The sequence below is a fragment of the Nipponia nippon genome, unplaced genomic scaffold (assembly GCF_047370975.1).
Source record: "Nipponia nippon isolate SJK-2023a ecotype South Korea unplaced genomic scaffold, ASM4737097v1 scaffold_16, whole genome shotgun sequence".
NCBI classification, from domain to species: domain Eukaryota; kingdom Metazoa; phylum Chordata; class Aves; order Pelecaniformes; family Threskiornithidae; genus Nipponia; species Nipponia nippon.
This window is the reverse complement of record NW_028262332.1, coordinates 7,592,009-7,614,924: the sequence shown is the minus strand read 5'-3', so window position 1 is coordinate 7,614,924 and position 22,916 is coordinate 7,592,009. Positions and strand designations below refer to the sequence as shown.

The 22,916-nt window shown below is 43.1% G+C and overlaps 1 protein-coding gene across 8 annotated transcripts in view; it reads left to right on the top strand.

Annotated features, from left to right (window-relative positions):
- The window catches only part of RAPGEF1 (Rap guanine nucleotide exchange factor 1), an 89,747-nt gene that overhangs the window by 13,074 nt on the left and 53,757 nt on the right, over positions 1-22,916 (top strand). For all 8 annotated transcript variants that reach the window (XR_015703688.1, XM_087752986.1, XM_087752989.1 and 5 more), the window contains one exon: positions 20,785-20,924. Coding sequence is in view for 7 of the 8 variants with exons in the window: in XM_087752986.1 (XP_087609112.1) it covers positions 20,785-20,924 (140 nt within the window). In the remaining variant the exon portion in view is untranslated. The remainder of the gene's footprint in view (positions 1-20,784; positions 20,925-22,916) is intronic.

Genomic DNA, 22,916 nt, shown 5'->3' with positions numbered 1-22,916 from the left:
TGTAAAGAACTAAGGCCCAGCCCAGTAGAGGGGATTCATAACTTGAAGCCTGGCTTTGTGCCTCTGTACCTTGGCTATGTGAGGTGTTGGCCGGTAAATTGGTGCCAGTTTCCTTAGCACAGACCTGCCTTTTGTCATGGAGTTGCAATCAAAAGTATTTTTGAGACTGTTCTGTGTTACTGTGGCCTCTGGTGAGAGCGGAGCGAACCAAAACCTCTGCCAGCCTGAGCTCTTGCCTAGCTGCAAGCATGAGGACCTAGTTTGGAGATAAAAGCTGATAAGTGGATAATTCCGCCGGAATGAATAATCTCAGCCTTAAAAGATGAATTGCAGAGGGTTTTGGATGAGAGAGATATCAGGTTTAAAATGTCATTTTTTAGTAACTTGAATCTACTGACCTTGCGTGGCATCGCAGAAATCATTTCAGCCAGGTGAGAATGGAAGGAGAGGCTTGCCTACAGTGTGCGGCCAGTGCTTCCTGCGTTGGTGTGAACCCCAAGGCCCCAGTCTTACATTCTCTGTTGGCTTGAAAGGTCTTTCACTCCACAAGGTCAAGGAAAGCTTCCAAAATGCGGAGGAGAGCCATTGTAAACTCCCCAAGTGAGAAGGATTAGTATCTAATACAACTTTATAAACAATTTTCAGATTGGTTCCACATCTTTACCCATCTTTCACCTTTGCAAATGTAACGGTACATGTGTGTTTGCCCAGCTTTGACTGGAAAGCTTGCAAAAACCAAGACTGAAACATAAAACCCAGTTACGGACTATATGAGAGAGCTATGTCAATAAAGACCATCATCTTGTGTAGCTGAGCAGCTTATCAAATTACTCCAGTGAGAGTCTCCTTACAAATGCTTTTGTATTTTAGCTGTTGACCATCCATCTCAACACTTACAGTAACATTTCAGTACCGTCTTACAAAGCCTATGATTGAAACAAGGCTGTTCTTGGGCCGGTTAATCAACAGATGCAATGAATACAATGCTGTTTGTCTTGACACCCTGTCTCACTGTGGCGGCATTGTAAGCAGCATTGCTACGCGAGGAGATCTCTATGGTTGAGGACTCGCTGTACAGGCAGATCACTCAACATTTGTATTCAGCGTAAAGTCAACACTGAAAGAGTTTCAGACCTCTCTTTGGCTGGCAAGCGGTCTCACTGGTGCTGCAAGCAATGTCAACAAAAGGTTAAATCGTAAGCTGCAGCACTTCTAATTTATTTAACAGTTTTATAAAATGCTGGGATTTCGTTCTGTTACAGAGCACCAGAAGTGTAAAAGGAAAGCTCGGATGGATTTTCTTCTTGTGCGAGTCTGGGAAGGTGGTGAAGGAAATATGATTTGGACTCAGATATTTATTCTTTTAGTGGAACAATGTCAGTCCCAGACCAGTGCTTCTCAGATGTGTTTCACCCTGGGAACTTGTATAAAACGTCTTCCCTTTCAGCTATTTAATGTTTAGCTGTATAGAGGGTGTAACCATTGTTTAAGGGAGTGTCGGTGGCATGTAGCCAGTTGATATCTAAACCCTATCATGAATTGTTTTAAAGAGAGTATGAGTTTCTGCACTGAGATATATTGATGGCTTTTTTTCAAGGCAGGAAGTACATGCTGACTCCAGCAGTTGCCAGAGCAGCTGTTCATTATGAGTAAGCCATATGAAAAATCTTGTGAAAACCTTAATATCAGTAGGCAGCAGCGCAAGCTTAAATGATCAGCACCACAGCGTGGTTAAGCTGTATCAAGAACTGTTTTCATATTGTCACTTGCTCAGAATTTTATATCGGAAAAAGGTTCTGGTTCTTATGGAATCAAAGTCTGTAGGATAGTTTACAGAGAGGTATTTAACTTCAGGCTAGTTAATATTTGTAAAGGCTTGTCTGGACACTCCCCAGACTCCTGCTCCAGGGTGCAAATTTATTTGATTTATCACATGTTGAGTTGATGTAGCAGTTTCTGTCTCTGTAAGTAGGCATCTCAACTGGCTCTGTGGCTTTTAGCATTCCCTAGCATTGTAGCACCAGTGTTACTTAGACTGGGTTTCTACCAAGGCCTGTATTAGACAGGGCACACACTTGAAATGTCGTCCCCTCCCTGTCCTGAGTTTCCTAATCAGTAAGTTGGGGCTTTTTTGTTATAGTCTGTCTCTGTTTTTAATCACAGAGCTGACTTTTATCGAGGCTGATACATGGATTTCCATAGCTTTCCACCAAAAAGTTTGGTTTGCGTTAATGGACATTTCAGTGAATTTCTGTAGTTGACATTTTCTGGAAAAAGACATTACTATTTTGGTCCAAAACCCTCCGAGCCATGCCAGTTGCGAGCAGCGGAGGAGGCGCCGGGCTCCGGTCGGCTCTTCCTGGCTACGGGTGGCTGTAGCAGAACTGCTGACCTTTGGCTTGCAAAAAAAAGAGTAACCAAGAAGTACTGCACTCCAAATGTGAACCTGTCTGGAAGCTGAGTATGCAGAGATAAGCCGCTGAAGGGGAAAACCCTTGACATATAGCTGATGCGTTGTACAAGTAAACCCAATGCAATAGTTTCCTAGTTCAACCTCTGAGATACTTCCAACCCATGTTCAGTTTTACTTCCTTCATTCTGCATTTGAGCTCTGTGTTTGAATTGCTTTTCATTTTGTATTGTTCCTTGTTGTCTTTGATACCAGGATATGATTCCTTCTTTGCCACCTCTCACTGCCCTTTGTTTCTCTTAGTTTACAATTTTTTGGTGCGCACAATCACGTTGCTTGTTATGCATCCTGTCTAAGAGCCTGTGTCACAGGGTTTTGATTCAGCAGGGTTGTCCTGGAGATGTATAGGGATGTGCCAGCAAATAGTGGTACGTATGTCACAGCAAAGGAACTTACATACACATCTTGCCCAAGCAGTAGAGCTTCTCTTGCCATTCTCAGGCCATGGCTCATGAGGGTGGTAGCAATGGGAAATGGGGGATGTTCTGGCTTATTTTGGGAACAAGATTCAATTTCCCTTGACGCAATAATTTCATGAATCAAAAAGGAAAATGTGTAATGCTTAGTGTTTATCTAGAGCTTTACATTTTTAGAGTGTTGTGCAAGCATATATTCTGTACTTTTGACTTTATGATGGGTGGTGATGGGAAGTGCTGTCTGTAGTGAGGTGAGAATAGCGAGTACAAGTTCTGCCCTCGTTTCATTTACTGGTATGATTTAACTTGTTACTTTGGTCAGATGATGTCTACTTCTCCATAAGCTTCTGTGGGCTTTTCAGTTTATCACTGGAGCTGTATACCCTGTGAGTGGGTTGTTACTTCATGTTTTTAAGGCATTTGAGATCACATTAGGTAGCGAGAGTGGAAGATGTCGTGCTGCATAGTGGTGGCATCTCTCCATTTGTAGGAAGATGCAGGTAATATTGCATGCAAAGAGCATGCCACCTAGAGGAATGGAGCGGGCCAGCAAGGCTGTTGCCATGATTTGCTGGCAAAATTGAGGTGGTTGTGCGAATGGCTATGTTGAGACCTTCTCCAAGCGGTGCCCTTTGTGGCCCTGCCTCTAGTACATTCACCAAGTCAAGCGTGAGAGGGTCCATGCACAGCTAGCTTTCCATCAACTCTTCTCAACAAACATTTCTCAACTTTTTACATGAGACTACTGTTCATGATTTAGCCTCCTGGTTATGTTGATCCTAATCTTTCACGGAGGATCAAGAATATGAAATTAAGTTGCAGATCTCACCTCATATTCTCCGGGAATTAGGGTGAGGAATCTAGTACAAGGTGTGATTTGATGGGCTAACGCTCTCCAAGCCCTGTGCTTTTTTTGGCTTGTATGTTGCAATTGCTTTTGCGGGAGACTAATAAATTTCCCAGAAGATTATCCTAATTTCCAGAGTCTCAAAGTCTGAGTTGTAATTAAGCACTTAATTTGATGAGGGTTTTTAAATGTGTTGCTAGTCTACTGGCAGCTTGGGGAAACGCTTCCATCTTCAGGCCAGCTTCCCTTGTGTAGGTTCAAGCTCAGAAAGCTGGTATATATTTAGAACTGGCAGGACTGCAGCCTGCCAGACAGCCCTCAGAAAATTGCTCCAAATCTATGCTTGCTGGGTAGGTTAAAGCCAAATTTGAAAGAAGCCTGGCTTTTTTGAAGAAGTTGAAGTTAGGGTGATGGCAATTTTTTGTTAATAAATGGGCAGTGGGAAATTTTAATAATACATTTTATTGCTTACAATTGCATCGAGTTCCCCCATTGCTACAAATGACAGTAATTAGTATGTCCAACAGGGAAGCTGTTCTTTTATTTCTTGATCTCCCAGAGACTCATGATCATCCAGAGAGTCGGGGAGTTGTGTTGTCAGATAAGCACACGGCTTGACCAGAGGGTATCATCTCTTTAGGACAGAAATTTCTTTTTGATCATGGCACAGTAAGGTCATAACCAATGACTTGGACTCATAGGATTTAATACACAAATAATAATGACTGAGTAGAGTTTTTTTTCTTCTATGCTATTTGAGGTTATGGCTTCTAGTTGCCTCTGATTGAGTTTATATCTTCTGCTAAAGTTTCTTTCTGCTGTTTAAGTAAAACATCTTTTCTACCCCTCTCTCCTGTGCTTCAATTTTTCTGCTTAAAACCTCAGGAACAGTCTTGAAGACTTTATTACACTGTGCCTTCGAATTGACCCCCATGTATTTCCATCAAGACATTAGGATGGCCTTCCCATTTCCTTCTATTCTCAGTTAAAATTTTCCTGTTATGGGAATACTAAAAACAAACAAAAAAAATTGCAATTAGTCATATGTTAAAACAACCAGACTAAAGCCAGCAGGAAGAGCATCCTCTCAGTGTCAGGGTACGAGGCCCTGCGTTTGTGTGCCATTTCGGCTGCGGCCGGTTCTCTTGCGTGTCTTGACCACTCATGGATTTAACAGACCCGTTCTGTGGCTGCCCCCATGCCTCTCTCCTTAACACGTGCGCCCCCTTTTTGCTGATAACTTTCTGGCCTCCAGGCTACTGACAGCTGTTGTCCACTTGCTGCTAATTAAGAAAGCAGCATGAGGGATGGGAATGTGGATTGGAGAGATTGAACCCCCCTCTCCACAGCAAAGCGTTTCAACCTGATTAAAGAGAGTCTGACTGACGACTGATCGTCCTCTTTTTTCCTTCACTGTCTGTTGAGCCTCCCTGTAGATAGCCTGTTTGCTATCAAAACTCGCATGTTAGGCACTCTCTGTATTTTTTGGATCCCATAACAATAAGCGATGTCAGAACAGATTTACCACTGAAATAATGGGCACGTGTGAAATTTAAGCCACTATAAAGCCACGTATTTAGCATGCAAAGTGTTGTGTACATCTGTGCTCTTATGTAGAAATTCAAATGTAGGTTGTATTTTTTAAATAAAAAGACACATACTGTGTTGAAAATTTAGAACTAGCTATAAGAATCAAGATCATCATGAATTAACAGCACTTATGTGGATGGACTGATGATTTCAAAGATTTTCCTTCTTTGTTTAAGGATTTTCCTTGTTTGCTTTTTTTCCTTGTTTGGTTTCCTTGTTTTGTTTTTCCTTGTTTTTCATCAGGTCCCAGTGGGTGACCTTTTGTATGATATGGTTATGCTGTGATTTTTATGATCCACCAAGAGAATGAGCTTGAACTCTGGAATTCCCTTTCTGGCCTGTGCTTTTGTGGAGGTAAAAGGATAGACTGAGGTTAAGATGATACAAGATCGTTGTGTTAATACACAACCAGAAGATGGGAATTCAAGTAAGAGTGATGGTAATTTGGTAGAAGAAGCCTCCTCCTGTAACACTGATGATCTCTGGAGCTGCTTACCCCCAGGAATAGTATGACCCTCTGTATTTCAGATTAGACCTCCAAAATTCAATCTGAATTCTTATCTGCAATAAGTGGGCTCTGCATAGCCCCTAGCATGCTTTGAAAGCAGCGTCGTTTGCTCTCATATCTGGAACATCATTTCTCTTCTTCCTGTTGTGATTTTTCTCATGTTTGGCTGTTACCTTTTACCTTGGAGATGACTGTTTCTTGATACAGTAAGTCAGCACAATCAAGAGCTTCTCTTTAAAAGCACTATGTATATATAGGAGTAGAATGTTTATTTAAATTAAAAAAAAAAAAAAATCACTGCCAGACTTGGCTCCTTAGGCGTGTGAAAATCGTTTAACAAGCCATGTCTACCACAGTATAATTGAACAGTAGGAACAAGTCTTGGGAGTGGAGCGTGTACTTCTGACTGTATTTACTGGTGTTCACCTTGTATGCTCATCGTTTTGCCGCATGATCACTTTCTGAAAGAAGTCTTGGAGCATTTGACTTCAGCTTTTCAAATAAAGAAGTGTTTTATATTTGTTTGAAGTTGAACAAGAGCTGCTCTACCAGTCAGTGTTATCACATATTCAGCTAAACACTTTCGATACTGCAATGGTAGGAAATGCAAAATGTAGTGTGCTTATAACTGACTGAACTAGGCAGGCTCTCTGGGATATGGGTGGTTCAGGGTGTGAAAGTGCTATAATGTCCTTGGGCAGCTTTTTGTTTTCACATGAAGAGAGCAGATGCTGACATGATGCAAATAGAAGAGAAATCCTATCACTAGATTGGCCCTGAGTCCCCAAGGTGTACTCTGTAAATAAAGTGATTTATGGGTATTATAGACGAAAAGAGTGTTTCTCTTCTTCCTCCAAGCAAAATATTATTTGCAAATAGATCATCTCATTATTGGACTCTGGTTTGGCTAGTAATTTTATAAAATAAGCCTGGTAGACTTAATGTTGGAAAATGAATGGGATGATTTCTCTACTAGTAAGAATTTATGGAGACTCCAAATCCCCGTCTGTCTTGCTGTGGGAAGCAACTAAGAATATGAGGGAGTGGTTTCTTGGTTTGAAATGTTGAAAGCGACTATGAGCATTCGGACTGTTACATCTGGAGAGTTGTTAGGGATGGTGAGATTGGTTATGCTGGGTCATTTGCTGTGAATATTGGTCATTTCTTTCACAGTAACCTGGTAACTGCTTGGACAGCTTTGCCAAACTCTTTACTATCTGCTGCCTGTTGACTGGCAGTGCATTTCAAGCCGATTATAGGAATATTACGTGGCTTCAGGATGATGGTTAGGCCATTTGTCCTTTAATGCCACTCATGGTGACATCAAGAATTGAGCTGCCATCATCCAGGTAGGTCCTCCGCCACTACTGACGTGGTTTTGCGCCTGTTCTGCATTAGCTTTTCATGGGACTGATGTCTAGCGTCACTTGCTCTGAATCCCCCTCTCTTGTCCATTTGTGCCATGAATTTCTGGCTGTGTAAAATGCAAAACCATCGCACAGTCATTTCAGAGACAGAGAGGTGGCAGTTTTGACATTAAAGGGGCAAAAGAAACATTCTGCAAATTCCTATGTGAAAACTAGATGCCTGTTTGGTGCTAGGTGAGGCTTTGTTTAGACTATTGTCTAAACAATAAGCCTAGAGCTTTGCTACTAGGTCTACAGTTGACTTCCACTGGCTTCGTGAATGACAAAGTATTTCAGTGGAGCTGGCACTTCTTTGTTAGGTTGTTTTGCAAATGCAGACCCAATTCTTAACAGGAGAGCACAAAACAGGAATTTCTGCTTTACAATGGAAAATGTTGGGTTTATGTTGTTGGAGGAACAGGTTTAGTTCCTCTGCTTTCCTGAATCCTTACCACAAGAGTGCCCTTTAAAGAAATAAAAATGACAAAATAAAACCACTCCTACCAACTGGGAAAAAAGAAATATATGCAAAAGGTTTTGAGAACAGGTTGCTGGATTGTAGGGAGAGTGACTACAAGAAAAATTCCCTCTGTGGAGGTTTGTCATCTACGTGTGTTTGTCAAAGCTGGACTTCGAGAAACTGTTTCCCATATATATGAGAATTATCCCTAAATATTTCCCTTTATTGCCAATTTGGCTTCTAATTAGCTAACTCCACTTTGCAAGTGGGCAGTCTTACTCCAAAGTAAAACGATGTAGGGAATTAATGGGGAATACTGTGTGTGAGTTTCCAACCTTCGCCTTGATTTGAATTAACTTTCCTGGATGGAAAAGCCCTCTCATTTATAAAGGCTGAGCTATAAGGTTCTTGTGGCTTTGCATGTTGGTACGGTTTATCATGATAAATTACCGGTGTATTATAGTTTCAAGTGATCTCCCTAAAAGTAGAGATTTGTACAGCTGCCAGAAAACCAGCTCAGCTCTCACCTGCTCTGTTCTCTGCCAGTGAATGGCAAATTAACTTGACTGTGCTTGAAGTATTGAAGTATTTTCTCTATATATTTTCTAATTCTCTTTTATAAGTGATGTGAATCCCAGTTGAAAATGTCTTCTGTGAGGGGCATCTTTCAAAGTTTCCATATGAGTGGGTTCAGTTTCATAATGTAACGTTGTGACTGCTATATATAGTGGTGTTTTTTAACAAACAGCAGCAGTCAAGCCGTTACGGGTGTTTCGTACCTATGGCTTGTGTGTAATATCAGGATAGCTGTGGAAATGGTATTGTTTAAAGTCACATAGACTGTAGGGGCCTCCTGCGGAGGAGCTCAGGACTCTCAACACATTTTAATGAAGTAGGTTTTCCCAAGTCAAATGCCTTTTCCAAGATTTGTTTGCGACATCTTCGTGTTTTGCACTCGTTGCAATAAATACATAGCTGGTTTTCAGGTTAACGAAGAATGATGGCACGTTTAGTGTATTCAGACTTTCCTGACTGCAGAGTTGCCAAAAATGAAGCAGGGGAGATCTGTCATTCTTCTACAGAAATCAGCAGTTCAGAAGTAGATGTAGCTGAGAGCTTATTTGCTGAGCTTCAGAGTAGAGTTCATGAGTACACAGAGAAGAAAAAAGGCAAAATTTGTTTGTTTGGGGAGGGAGGCAAATTGATTTTGTTGTGTAAATTTGTAAGTAGGTTAGAAAGGGAAGTTTCCCCCAAAAGACATGCTAAAATAAACGAAGTCCAAGCTCAGGTTGGAAATCTCCTTGTGCAGTCGTGCAGGGCGTCGTGGGAGAGCTCTCCTTGCGGGGAGCAGATGTTTGCTGAGGTCCTGCAGTCAATGGCTGCAGTGTTCAACTCCTCTCAACCCCCTCCCACAACTCATGGCCATTTCTGCCGAGCAGCACCCCGTCTCCTCTTCTTCCTCCTTTTTTTTCCTCCCACACATGCCTCCCATGAGTTTTCAGATAAGAGTAGAGAAAATGGGCTGTGGGGCCACCAGTCTGCCCCCTTTTTTTTGTTATTGCAGAGTCTCAGACACATACTCTCCTAGGCGTAAGTATTTTTTTAGCTCGTGTTATTAGATAGCAATTAGAAAGCTGTGGTTTTTAACTAGGCTGCCACAAAGCTTAGTACAAGATGCTTCTTATATTGCAAAATAATATTAATAAACATGAATCGTATGTACAAAATCAATTCTGTGTTTGCAACATTTTAGGCAGTTGTTTATTAGTTGAAAGATGGTTTACAGCGTTTCTTGTTGCTTTACTGCAGTGTAATTTTTTTGACTCATTAGCTGGACCCTGTTGAAGCCTCCCAAAATCCAACAGGGATGAAGCTTGTGCAGGGTGGTTGTGCACTACCAGTTGATAATATTAAGCAGAGACGGTCTGGGAGGTATTTACCCTTCTGATAATGGCACCAAAGGTGTTTTTATAAACATGTCTTTATGTCTTTCTGAACCCAACTGCTATGACCTACTAAATCCGCTGCAGAAATCAGTAGGTCATCGAATGTTTTTCACAGTGAAAGAGCATAAAGTTAATCACCCTGAAGCTTTGACAAAGCACCAGGCTTAGCCTGACCGAAGAGGCAGTGACGGAGCGTAGCCTGACCCGACCCGCAGCCCTCCCGGGGCTGCCAGACCCAGCGCCGCGCGTCCTGAGGCCTCATGGAGCTGAAGTTTCCCGTTACAGAGTAGTTGCTGTTTTCCAACCCGACCTCCTAAGCTCCCGAAGTATTGCTCAATGTACCACGAGCTGAAATTAGTATTGATTCACCTTTCAGGGCTGGATGGCAGGATCGCCACACAATCGCATATTGTGTTGCAGAGACTTAAATAGCTTTGGCAGTTGTGGTTTTGCTGCTCTGTCAAAACCAAATTAAATATAAATACTGTACAAAATTATTTGTTATTTATAGAACCCTGAGGTCTCTCTGCCACCGAATCTGGGCACGGGGTTTTAAAACACAGTTTTTTGCATGGAGTGGCTTGTGGTCTTTGAATGCACTGGTGTGGCACCCTGTGCCTCCCTGGCAGGTACGGCTCTTGGGCAAGATCTCGCTTTTGAAAGCCGATGCCATGCTCTGCCTGGGATGCGGTATGATAAGGGAATGGGCTGTTAGTAAAAACCTCACTCAGGTAGCTGTTAATTGACCAAGATTTATTCAGTGATAAAATCATTGTTTCAGCAGGATTGTAAAGAGATGCTGAGATAAGGTTCAACTTTGTTTTTGGTAAAATATCCTCTCAGCTTAGTTCTCTTTAGCTATGGCCTGGCTGTTGTATGTTAGCACTGAAGGTGTTTCTTCTTGAAATGCAGTCCAGCTTCCTCTATCAGTAAACTGGAAGCTCATTCAAAAATAGAAACTGATTCTTAGTAGGGCCCACTTTTGGTAATTTCCATGAAAGATAACAGTAACTGTTTAATACCGATAGCCAGGGTGATACAAGAAATAACATTGCACATCAGCAAAGAAATAAGCTCCAAAGAAATCAGGCTCAGCTGTCGCCTTAAGTGGGTTTCCAAACTTGTCACTGCATTAGGCTACATAATATTCTGAAATACCTGGGGAATAGCTGCTTTTTCTTCAGCATAAATTAACAAGTAAAATCCTAGTGACTGTTTCCACGCTACTGAGGCCTCAAGCCTTCATAGGCTTGGTTGTGTTAGCATGGATTCCTTCAGATTCCCTTCGTGTTTCTGGTGATGCTTGTACAGATCCGCTAGGATTTGCTTCTGTAGAAGTTTATTGTTCTATATCTTTCTTAAGATTGTTTGTTTGTTTTAAAGTTGAGATTTGCTGAGAAGACTGGGGAGAACTGCAGGTGTTTGTAAGCAGTATGCCTTCTCCTTGAAACCTGTTGTCTGTAGGAGCGATGCAAGCAGGCGATTTGCATTCAGGCATGAGGAGATATGACTCATTTGGGCATCAAGTAGAGAGTTGTCACAAATAATTGTTTACTGCTAAAGTAACTTTTAATGTTTAGGTGCAGTAGAGTGAAAGACAGACGTCCCAGTTAGACTCCGTAAGCTACCTCGTGTTTCCTGCCATGATGGTCTAGGGATGTGCTAATCCTACAGCTGACAAAGAGGAGGCCTTGTGTTTCCTCTCCCTCCTGGGCTGTTCAGTTCGATTAACATCTCATTTTCCCCTTGCTGGAGGCACTGATGTCTCAAATCGTGCTTATAGAAGGCTAAAATTTCCTACTGCCTGTAGGCAGGCAATAAAGCTGGTGGTTTGGTTGCAGATCCTATCAGGTATAGAATAGGGTATGGAATTGAGGATATGGCCTGCAGCTTGTTAACCCTTTATGCAAGCAGCACAACAATGATGTAAAAGCAGCTTCTGACCTGATCACATCAGCAACGTCACACCTCTGGTGCCGCTGTATCACTTTGCACGCATGCTTGTCTGTGTATGTGGAGATAGAGTGCTGGCCCTTTGGGGCAACAGTATAGTAGTACCTCGAAGTTTGGTGATTTGCATAGCCCTCCTGTGATGCCTTGTTTTATTGAGTAAGCCATAGGAGGGAAGTTTACGCTAGTATTGCAATGCCTCTGCAGGAGATAGTGCTGGCCTGGTTCCTGAAATTCATTTTTCTTTCTCTTGCAGAGATTTGAGCCCCCAGCATGATGCACTGGAGTTGTGCAGACATGTTTAATCTTACCGAACCGAATATCTGCTTCTCAGCATCTGAGCCCCGAGGATACAGTGCTAGTCAGAACAGCGAGAAAGGAGGCTTCCTTGCAGAGCAGTTAGCTCATCTCTTAACACGCATGGAAAAGAGCTTACATCACATTCTCACCTGGACTGCTGCCCTTAATCTATGGCACTTGCTAAAGAAGGAAACAAAATTGAGCATGTTTAAGCAAATGCTTTCCATGTTTTGATCTTATTTCTTGGGCTCAGCTCAGATGAGTGTGGGCGGTGGCTTTTGGGCAGGGTATGAGGTTCCTCCCAAGCCTACTAGAAAAGAGGGGTTAGCTTTGCAATTCAGACTGAATGTGCAAAGAGTCTGTAATCAGAGGTCAAAAATAAAGATGACTATAATTAGTAATGTCCAAAGCAAGTGGAAATTGTGTCAGACAGATCCAAGCCAGCTTGTCTTTTTTTCCATCGCCTAATGAATGAGAGCTGAGGTTACTCTCCGAGGATGAAAGAGGGCTGAGTTTTTCCCATTCAAAACTGGTGCTGTGGGGCAGATGCGAAGTCAAGACTCTCATTTACGACCTTGTTTTTCAGCTATTGAACCTGTAGGCAGGTTGTGAGCAATTAGGCTTGTCCCTAAAGCATCTAAAATAATGCATTTCTGCTTGCCGACCTGCAGAGTGCCAGTGACGACATTCTGTCACCTTGGAGATGGATAAACAGCTTCAGCAACATCAGATTATAAGCTTTCAGGTCCAAGTTTCAAAGCTGACAGCCATATGACTGAAACCCAAGCCTAGCAAAGGTTTTTCAACGTGGAAAGAGTCTAAATGTGCTCAAGTAAAATGAGAGGAGGGGAGAAAGAGTTTAAGTGGAGCTCAGTGACAAGGCTTTTTGCTTTGCCATGGCAGCAGTGTGAATGAAACGAATTAGCTTTGGCTCACATGCTCCCTACAGCCTGGAGTGACTCAGGTAGCATGCATGCATATTTGTGCCTTCAGGGCTTTATTTTTAGATGTCTGAATCACTGTCGTGACCGTATCCTCATAAAGCTGCTAGACGAGTGGGGATGCCCACGGACCCCATATTAAGTCATGTTTGGTGAACAGAGAAATTCAACAGATTCCCTCGCAACCGTTGCAATTTCTGTGCTCAGAGCTGTTTGCTGAAGTAATGCAGAGGCTATGCCTTGTAGCTGGATTATTTTTTTCCATTTAAAATTAAATGTTTAGTTAACAACCTTGGTGGTTTTTACGCATAGAGCAGGGTGAGCATGGACCACAGCAGTCATGTTGATGTTGGAAGCTACTTGACTCTCTTGTTGTTTTAGTGTTGCTGGCACGGGGGGAGTTACGAGTCATGTTACCAGTGTTGTAATCCCATTAGTTCTCTCGGGCTTGCAGGGCTGTGCAAAATCAGTACTTAAATGGGAAATTACCAGAGACTCACCAGATGCTGCACAAAGGTTTGCTAGTGATTCGGTAAACGGCAACATTTCTGCTTGTGAGTTGATATGGGACCAATCTGCTGGAGCGGCTTGCTTTCAGATGAAACAGAGCAAAAGCCCTGTCTGCTGCTTAACAATAAATTACAGTATCTTTTTCAAAAAGAAGTCTCAAAGCCAGCTTTGGTGTGCTGGAAGAAACTGAACTTGGGTAGCAAAGTTCTACTCCCTTATATCCCTCCTTGTTCAATTAATTGTACCTTTTTCCTTTTTTTTCCCTCCCCTGTAAATCGGTTTGGTGGCATTGCTGCATTTTTCAGCAGCTGAAGGAGTCCTGGTTTATGTGCCTGCATGCAAGGAGATTTCTGTCTTCTGAAATACTTCAGGTTAAAAGAGCATTAGGAGGGAACCCGGTCAGCTGCTCTGAACTTGCTGCTTGGTCTGGTGCATCTTCTCTTCCTTGCGGCCTGAAGATTTGCTTCTGAATATGAAGCTGGAAGGAAGAAGAGCTGTAGTAGTAATGCACCATAATATTAATGCTGTTGACTGACCCAATCCTTTTCGCTGCAGTCGGGGGACGTGGCTGAATTCATAAGTTGCCCTCTGTGCCTCCCAATTCCCTCGCGAACACTGTGAGCTCTTTCCACATGAGGTTGCTGCAGCTGGAGATGCCTCATTCACGGTTGCTTAGAAAGAAAAAAAAAAAATCAAAATAAAAATGTGCTCTCTGACAAATAAAAATGTTTTGCTTCCTCTGGAGGCCCCAGAGGGCGGCATAAAAAATAATGAAGTCTGTGAGTCAGTGAGCATTGCCTGGCCAGCTGAGAGGGAACTGAGCCTCCCTTTTCCATAGAAGTTTGTGTGCTGTCATTGCACATCATTAATGCTCGCTGGTTTATGCTCATTCACTGTAATGTTGCCAAAAAAGAAAAAGGGCATTCGGTCTTTCCGCTCCCAAAAGCTGGCTGCTTCGAAGGTGACGTGATGTTAAAGTTTCTTTAGCGCTCAAGAATGATTGTTTGATTCTCGAGCTGCCCTTCCTCCACCGTTTTCCTCTAAAACCTGGCGGCTCTCCTAGCAATCGGATTCCCTGGAGAGGGACTTGGAGCAGCTTACAAACAGCTCCACCTAAGGTACAAAGGTTAGGGTGGGCAAACTTCCTGATTGAGACCGGACCCTCCCTTTTTTTTTTTTCCTTTCTGGATCTCCTGCCCAGTCTCTTTTTGTTTCTGAATAAATTCTCTTTGCTTCAGTCTCTGGGGGTAATGGCAAAGTTGAGAAAAGTAAACTCACGGAGATGGAAGTGGTAGGTCTGAGGCTTCTGTAGCACCCATGATGCAGCAGTGATACGCTCAGATGTTTAAAAAGAATATTTTAATTCTGTTCTGTCACGCTCTCTTTTCTGTATTCAGGATCCCAGTTCATCCTTTTGAGAACACAGAGCATCGCACAAATGCTGCATATCAGCATTTTTAGACTTATAAACATCCCCAGGACTTCTGAAGAAAGAGGGCGTGAAACGTAGCAGAAGGCTGTTCTGCTGCGTAATGCGAGAGCTGAGTTACATTGCAGGTGCGAAAGGGCCGAGAACATATCTGGGGTTTGCCTCATCTCTTTCTTCAACCCTCTTTGAAAGCCTAGTGCTTCCTCTCCATCCTCATAGCTACACACTGGCAGGCTTGAATGTTTTGTCACAAGAAAGACAGAGATGCCTTCCACCATAAAATTATTAAAAATCATTTTTCAAAGTGCCCCCGCGGTAGCTTTCTGTTGCCCACAGCCCCCCGGCGAGCTTCCCATCGTGCCTCCCGCGGCGGCTCTGCCAGCTCTTCTGCGGAGGAACTCGGCTGTTGGGAGAGGCTGTTTGAGTTTCAGGTTAGAGCAACATCTCTGCAGAGCTCAAAGGCTTCGATTTTCTGTCAATTACTATTATTTTAATGTTTGCGTTACAGGAGAGCCCAAAAGCTTTAGCCAAGGCAGAGACCCATGGATCTGTGTACTTAGAGGTATCTAGTAGATACAGCCCTTGCCTTAAAGGTGGAAGGAGGACGGTTGGGAACACTAGCAATATTCATATAAAATCTTGAAAAACCGATGCTTTGCGGCATGTTTTGTGATTATCGTGGGAAGCTCTCATGTGCCCATCTGTCCGTCCTGAATCCGCCTGTTCTGTGTTTCTGACAGCAGAATTGGGTCTAGAGGAGCCAGAGCCGTAGCCCCAACCCTGTAACCTCTCGCTGGGTAGCACATCGCAGCGCCAAACAGACATCCTCAGCGGAAAGGTCATTTGGAACTCCAGCTCGTTATTTTTTCCTTTTCCTTCAGAACTCTTAAAGTCCCTGTCAGCTAGGGTTTAGCTGAAGCCTTGCAACTTGCCTTTTGTCTTCCACAAATGATGGAGCTGAGCCCAAGGGAACAAATGCCGTTTTAATGGGCATCGTTGTATAACTCATTACATAAGTCACCTCTGCCTTCGGAGGACTCGTGGCATAAATGGCAGGAGCGGTTGATTAAAAATGTGCACAATAGCTTCATTATGACATGAGGAGAGATGTCTGCTGTTATTTTTAATCTGATGATAGCTTTTAAATATATGCATCCAGCAGAGACCCAAATGGCCTTTGAAAAGGGAACCATTTGTGGGATAAGATTTTTAGACTCTGCTTCGTTCTTTCTAACGAGCCGCAAGAGTCGGTTTAAGCTGGAAAATGAACTAACCCTTTTTTAAGGCTTTGTCTCCTCCAAAGCTGCAGGGTTTTGGTGTGTGAACACATACAGAGTGAGAGAAGATGGAGGGTTTTAGTTTTCAGGTGAAGGAAATAAAAGGTACTGTATTTTAAAGTTGGGTTTTTTAAATTAAAAAAACGCCTATTTTCAATTTGTTTTGTATGATCCAAGCACTAGACAAGTTGAACAGTTAAATTGCCCATCCCTGCTGCTGGAACCCGCCTGCCATTGAGCTGTGCCGGACCATGACCAGGAGGTCCAGAAGCAGACGGGGGGTTGTGTCCCATCCCTGAAGCCTCCCGTGTGCTGGTTACACGTGGCCGGCGAGGAGGACCCGGCAGCTGGAAAGTCTGCTGTGACTGAGCTCTGTAAAAGGCTGAACTTTCACTTTGACTTTTAAAGTAAATAATTTGCTGCTGGCTTAGGTTGGTGGAATTTACCAGCATGAGTGTGTTTCGATCTAATTTCTGGCATTTGTTTGAACCCGAGTGGAAAGTGACCATTTGACTATGGCAGCGGTGGACGCTGGGCTTTGACTTGCCGGCTTTCTCCTAAGCAGCCTAGTTTCTTCGCCCACAAGCGCATAAGCTGATTTATCTGCCTTCCCTTGTGCCTCTTAATCCTCTGTCGTCGTTTAAAATCTGCAGTTCTTTCCTCACCAGATTTAGCTTTCTGTCAGCAAACTGGCAGGCAGCACCGCTTTGCTGGAGCTGGTGGAGCTGCCAGGGGATGAGGCGGCTCCCAGCCGGCCATGGCCTCCCCGGCCCCGGGGGCTCACGGGGTGCCGAAAAAACCCTCTGGCCACACCGGGTAGCCGGGCTGCTTGGATCAGGTGCCTAATGTGAGCTTTCTCGTGTTGTGTGTGTGCTGGGACCCCAGACGCGTGCCGGCCGGGGGAGGCGAGCCCGAGAGCTGAGCAGGGCCGTGACTCAACAGCTGGAGCACGTTCAAGCACAACGGAGCAGGAGCCTCATTAACAGGGGGATGGAATTAGCAATGAAACGAGTGACGCATTAAAACTTCCAGTCAGAAATCAAGAAACTCAAATCCATAGTACAGTAATTTTGAAGGGATTTTTTTTGCAGTTGTGTGCAGCAACAGAGCATCCAGACAGACGAAATACGAGGGGACGGAACAGTACATGCAGTACATACAACAGTATTTTTTTTTTTTCCCCTTCCAGTTGAAATAACTGCATTGAGTTTATTACTCTGTCTTTTCCTATTCGTCTTACAAATACTTGGACACTGCATAGAAGTAAATACGGAGTACCCTCCTGCACATCAGAAAGGAGAAAGAGAAGTTCAGAAAGCCGGTGCCGGGACTCCAGTTAAACACTGCCGGTTATTCATCAGAAAGAGGCGAGGGTAATACGATAGAACAATTTCCAGCGGGCTGGCTACCAAGCTCAGGAACAACCTCAATGCTGCATTAAGGGGTTTGGTTACTGCAGACAGGCAAGAAGGAGCAGAGGGACAGGAGAAGGGGTTTGCGCACTGCCATGGCTCTGTTTTCTGCTTCTCTCTGTACGTTATCCAATTATTTGATCTGTAAAGGCATGCTGTGCTGTTTGACCTTTTTAACTGGACAGACATAGGACATGTTAGACATTCAAGTTAGGATATAGTGTAAAGAAAGTGAAGTCTTGCTCAGCTGTGCTTTTTGCAAGAGAGATTCATCTTCATTTGTAAAAGCTTAGGTAACTTGCACCTTGGAGCTAGGATACCTTCCTATTTAAGTGTAACTTCTCTTTTATACCACTTCATCCAGGTTCATTAAAATGCAAATTCTGTTTGTAACACTTGAATGATGTATCTGCTTGAAAACCATAAAGCCCATCGTGCTGGATAATGTCTGTTGGCCGTCACTGAATATAATCACAGTAGCTCCACCACTTGATTCATGAAGATGGGGAGGGGGACGAGGGCCTGCAGTTTGATGGAGATGCTGTACTGGTGCCACTGACCCACCCTCTGCTCCGTTTAGACAACTTGCTTCACCTTTGTGCCGGCTTCCCATCTGCAGAGTAATGTTAAGACCTAACTGTTTAAGGATGAGAAAGATATGTTTGTAATGTGCTTGGAACAAGAAAAGCAGTATTTTAAGTGCTAAGTGTAATTGAGTGTAAGGGAATATTGGTTTGTGGCTCATTTGTTTAACTGCAAATGCATCAGAAACTTATGAGCAGATAAGATCTGGAAAATGCTTGTTGTAGATGGAAAGACATGGTAGTAAAAAGCTGCATTCATTTGTGATCTTCAAAGTAGAACTTAGCAGGGCTGTTCAAACAATAACGTTTATTATTTTTGCAAATGTCAGCTGGTTTACTTCATTAGTACTATTTTAAGAAGTTCCTATTCTGCTCCAGTCACTCGCTCCTGTCCTCGCTCTGTTGGTCTGTGTCCCCTCGGAGCGCAAATGATCCAGTGTTTGATGTGACAGACGGGTAAAGAGAGTGAAGGGCAATGGTTAGGCTGGTGGTGGTGGTGAAGGGAATGTGCTGTCAGCAGAAGAGAAACTTTCTCTGCTGAGAAGACATCTCCTTTTTGAGTTTCCAGACCGTACACACGCATTGGTTCAGCTGTTCGTGGGCTTGCCCCATAGAGGTGGGTAGAGATGTCTGGCGGCAAGGAGAAAAGGAAATTGTCGTCTTCTGAAATCTTTCTCCCTTCCAAATTTCTTGTCCTACAAGGTGAAATTATCACCATAAGCAACCAAGGGTTTTGTGGGTATTGAACATTTTCTTACTCAGACTAGCAGTTTGGATCTCGCTGCAGCCCGTGGAGGAGCCAGATGCAATTTGTTGCTGCTACCATTATTTCCCTGTAGATTAATTATTGTAATTGTTTGCTAGGTCTTGAAAAAAATAAATTCAAAGCCATGACTTCTCTTGGCAAGCGTGCATACACGTGCATATATAGAAATTCTTACATGGTGTATGAAATAAATACGAATTATAGGGGGGCGGGGGCAGTACAAGAGCATTATCACAGCAGCCAGGAACTGTTTTCAGTGGTGACCTTCAGCAGCCTGTGGAGCCGGAGAGGTTTTAAAGGTTTGGAGATCCCCTTGTGGATGTAAAGCAATGACGTAAATTGTTGCTAAGTTAGGGTGCCAGCTGCTGTAAGTGATTCTTCAGAGGCCAACCGATAGGTCTGGATTTATTGGTAGTGACCAAGGTTTTAGTGCCTCCCTCCTCAGTGCATTAAACAGGACTTCATGATACAAAGAAAACTTCAAAAAACATTTACTCCTGTAAACGGAAAGCAGGTCTGCAGCCAGACTAGATTAGAATCGGTGCTGATACAGCTTCCATTAATAGGATGCCTGCAAAATTTTGATCTAGAGGACATATCTAAGCAGAGTTTTGGCTCCGGTGAAGGTGTTAATGGCAGGGTCTTAACGCGTTACCAGGAAACCACGTTTCAAGGGAGACAGCCCTTACGGGGAGGCAAGCACAGGTTCCTTCCCTCGAGTTGTGGTTAGGTAATTTCTGAGTACGAGGGGCAGTGTTGGCGCTGCACTGTGGTATTTAGCTTCTGGGTGCTAGATTTGACTCAGCAGCCTTTTCTGTTTGCAGTCTGCATGCTGACAAGGTGGTGCAGTGCTGCATGCATGGGACTGTGTCGTTTTGACTCATTACAGCCACTGCAGTCAATTCCTAAATAATCTATAAGAAAAATGAAACATGCAGCAAAACTGCTTACTTTTCTTGATAATGTAGTTAAAGACAAGTTTGGTGTCTTCTGCTGAATTATCTGCGTCACTGGAGAGCAAGTCAGACCTTCATTTATTAAAGTGCTCTTTGCTCAAAATACATTCTAAATTGCTCTCTACAAGGCAGCTTAGTTTTATTTAGCTTCATGGCTAAACAGATAAAAATACATTTCAACAGTAAGCCTGCGTACGGCATGATTGCAAACCTTTGAGACTTCTGCTTTTAGATATTAAAAAAACCCCATGAAAATAAAATTTTCTAAAGGGTTGAGCAGTTCTGTAATTACGCTTCTTCAAGGATGCCCCGGTACTGAAGCAGTTCCCCTGTTCTCTGGTTTGTCTGGTACATTTGAAGTGAAACCCATTGCGAACGACAAGGGCTGGCATTTTTGTTCACGTTCTCCATGGAGCTGCATTCAAAGGTGATGCTACCAAGTGGGTGGAGGTAGGGATCAGCAGCAGGGAAGGGCATTACATTGGACTTGTTTTCCTTTCCTGAAGCAGCCACCGGTCCTGGGTACCGGCTAGGACCCTGCCTGCAGACCCACGGTGGCTACTGACCCCCAGCCAAGACACGGGCAGGCGCTCTGCTCTGCCAGAGGTCTGTGAACAAGTCACTTCATCCCCTTGATTTAGTTGCTCATCTGCAAAAGAGGGACGATGATTACCTCCTTTGTAAAGTACTTTGGGATCTGCTGGAGAGAAGTGCTTTTAAGAGAGGTGTTTTTCCTGTTCTCTCCAAGGCACAGAGCAGTAGCAATCCCGCTGTTCCTGCCTTTGCACTGCAGCGTTGCTGCCTCCGAGGGGAAGCGGGAAATGATGGTGATATTGCGGTTGGAAACATAATAGGGAGCCACAAATTATTTTTTTTTTTTTATCCTGTTCCACTCAATAAATTTACATGGTTGCAATGTTTTTCATAGCCTGGTCTTCCAGATAACGCTGTAACACAACTTCCCTGGTTTCAACAAGTTTACCCTAATCCAGTAACGCATTTCTGTGTCTTTCTAGATTCTGAGCGTTCCCATCTCTCCTCGTTCACTATGAAGTTGAAGGGCAAGTTTCATTCACCAAAAATAAAGAGAACCCCTTCAAAGAAAGGAAAGCAAGCTGACCTGACAGTGAAAACACCAGAGAAGTCAGCGAACAAAGTAAGCACGAAGGACACGTTCTGTTAGTCTTGCTGGTTTCTTGCTTGCTGGTACTCAGTTTATCAAAATCTGCGGCCCTGCTTTCAGTGCGTGACTTTGTCCTCTGCAGAATTCTGCAGATTCTTCAGGGATTCTCAGGGTTACTTTATATAAATTAAGAGCAACTAAGGCGTGTACTTCCCTTTGGAGAGCCTGATGAGACCTCCTTCCATAAGTGTTTAAATATCTCATTATGGAATGTAGTTTATGGCCTGACACATCCTCCCCACATGCACACCTTATGGTTAGGCTTACAGCTTCCAAATAACTTCCTGGTTTTGGGGTGTGATCCTTTTAAAAACCCCAAAACCCAGGCGAGCACATCCTTGAAGCTGGTCCAAAGATGTGCTTAATCCTGACGACATCAGCAGGGAGAGTCAAACAGATGCGTTCAAGCAGCTGCTGATTCCAGCACACCGTTCCTCAGACCCAACGTATTTCAAGTCCTCTAAGAGCCGAGGTCACCACTCTTTCCCAGCACAAACCTATCAAAGCGTTATCTCCTCTGCTGCTGTGACCTGATGATGTAGACTGGAGACTATCTCTGCAACAGTACTCTTGCAGTCAGTTTTCAAGTATAAATCTAAGCCCAAAGTTAAGAATAGTCAAGGTTATTTATGATAATTCAAAATCTTTCCCAGTTGTTGTTGAAAGTCTCATCCAATGTGCAGCGCCAGGCATGCAAACTTGTTTAGATAATCTCTGCTGAGGGTTGTTGTGTTATTGAGAGCAGTCAGGAAGATACAGTTATCTTATGCTGTGTGATGTTCTTAACACCCAGGGAAGTCACTGCAGGGCTTCCTAGCCTTGTTCTGCACCATCAGGTGGAAGATGATGAGGCTTGTATTTCCTAGGCTGTAGGTTTTTTTTCCTCAGGAGGCTATGCTTTCTAGGGAGCCGAGCGCCTTGTATTGCTGACTGCTACTAAAAAATAAAACAAAAAAAAAAAATCTGGGAGTACTCCTTGAAGGCTTTTAATTCCAACGATGTTACAGGATGGTATATTGAGATAATTTAGAGGCCTTCCTTTAAATTGATATCTAACCACATATTAAATAAATTAGAAAATGAAGAGCCCTTTTCAAAATGCTATTCTATAGCAAATATATATTAGCATGTTAATAATAGTGAAGTTTTTGCTTTTCTTTCTTTTCTCTAAAAAACAATGCAAGAGGATTTACTGATAAGGCATGCTGAACATGTAAAACCTTTTTTTATGTACAGGTTGGGAGTTTGTTTATTGGGAAACAAAACACTTGCAATAATTTTATTATCGTACATGATTATTTAAGCTGTATACATTTTTATACTGTGAAATATTGTTGATTTCTGGCTCATTCCTTATCTATTTTAATAGCTACTGTCCAGCTAATCAATTATTTGGATGTAGTCAGCTTGTTAGCTTTGTGAGGAGGGAGTGGAGAAGAGGATATGCCTGGGTTGTCACCAGGTTCTCTCACTGGAATGCAGACATCAGTTGACAAACAGGAGATTTTCTGTCAGAAGACACACTTGATAAACCAAATATCATCCTTTCTTCCCTCTTAAGTGCTTAAGATGCTATTTTTATACTTTTGAAGTAGATAATCACTGTAGAGCAGAAATAGCAATACTAAAAATTAATGCAAAATCACTACGTGTAACCTGAAGGTTATGCTCAAGCCACGCAGACATCTTCTCCTCTTCCCCTTTATACCTAGATCTGGGCAACGTAGGGGGAGTTTTTTTCAGAGCTTTCTTTTGTCCCATGGACCCTATCTTTGATTCTTATTGTAGGGCATATTGTAGGAACAGTAGTGTCCTTCAACACTATATGCATAAAGTTATAATAGGCTTTTCACTGCCAAAATGCAGGGAAAAAAAGGGACCGTTCCAGCTTTTGTAATCAGGTGTATTCTGTACAGCTCGCTGCAACCCTTTCTGGGTCAGCTGTATCTCATACGTGATGCATTT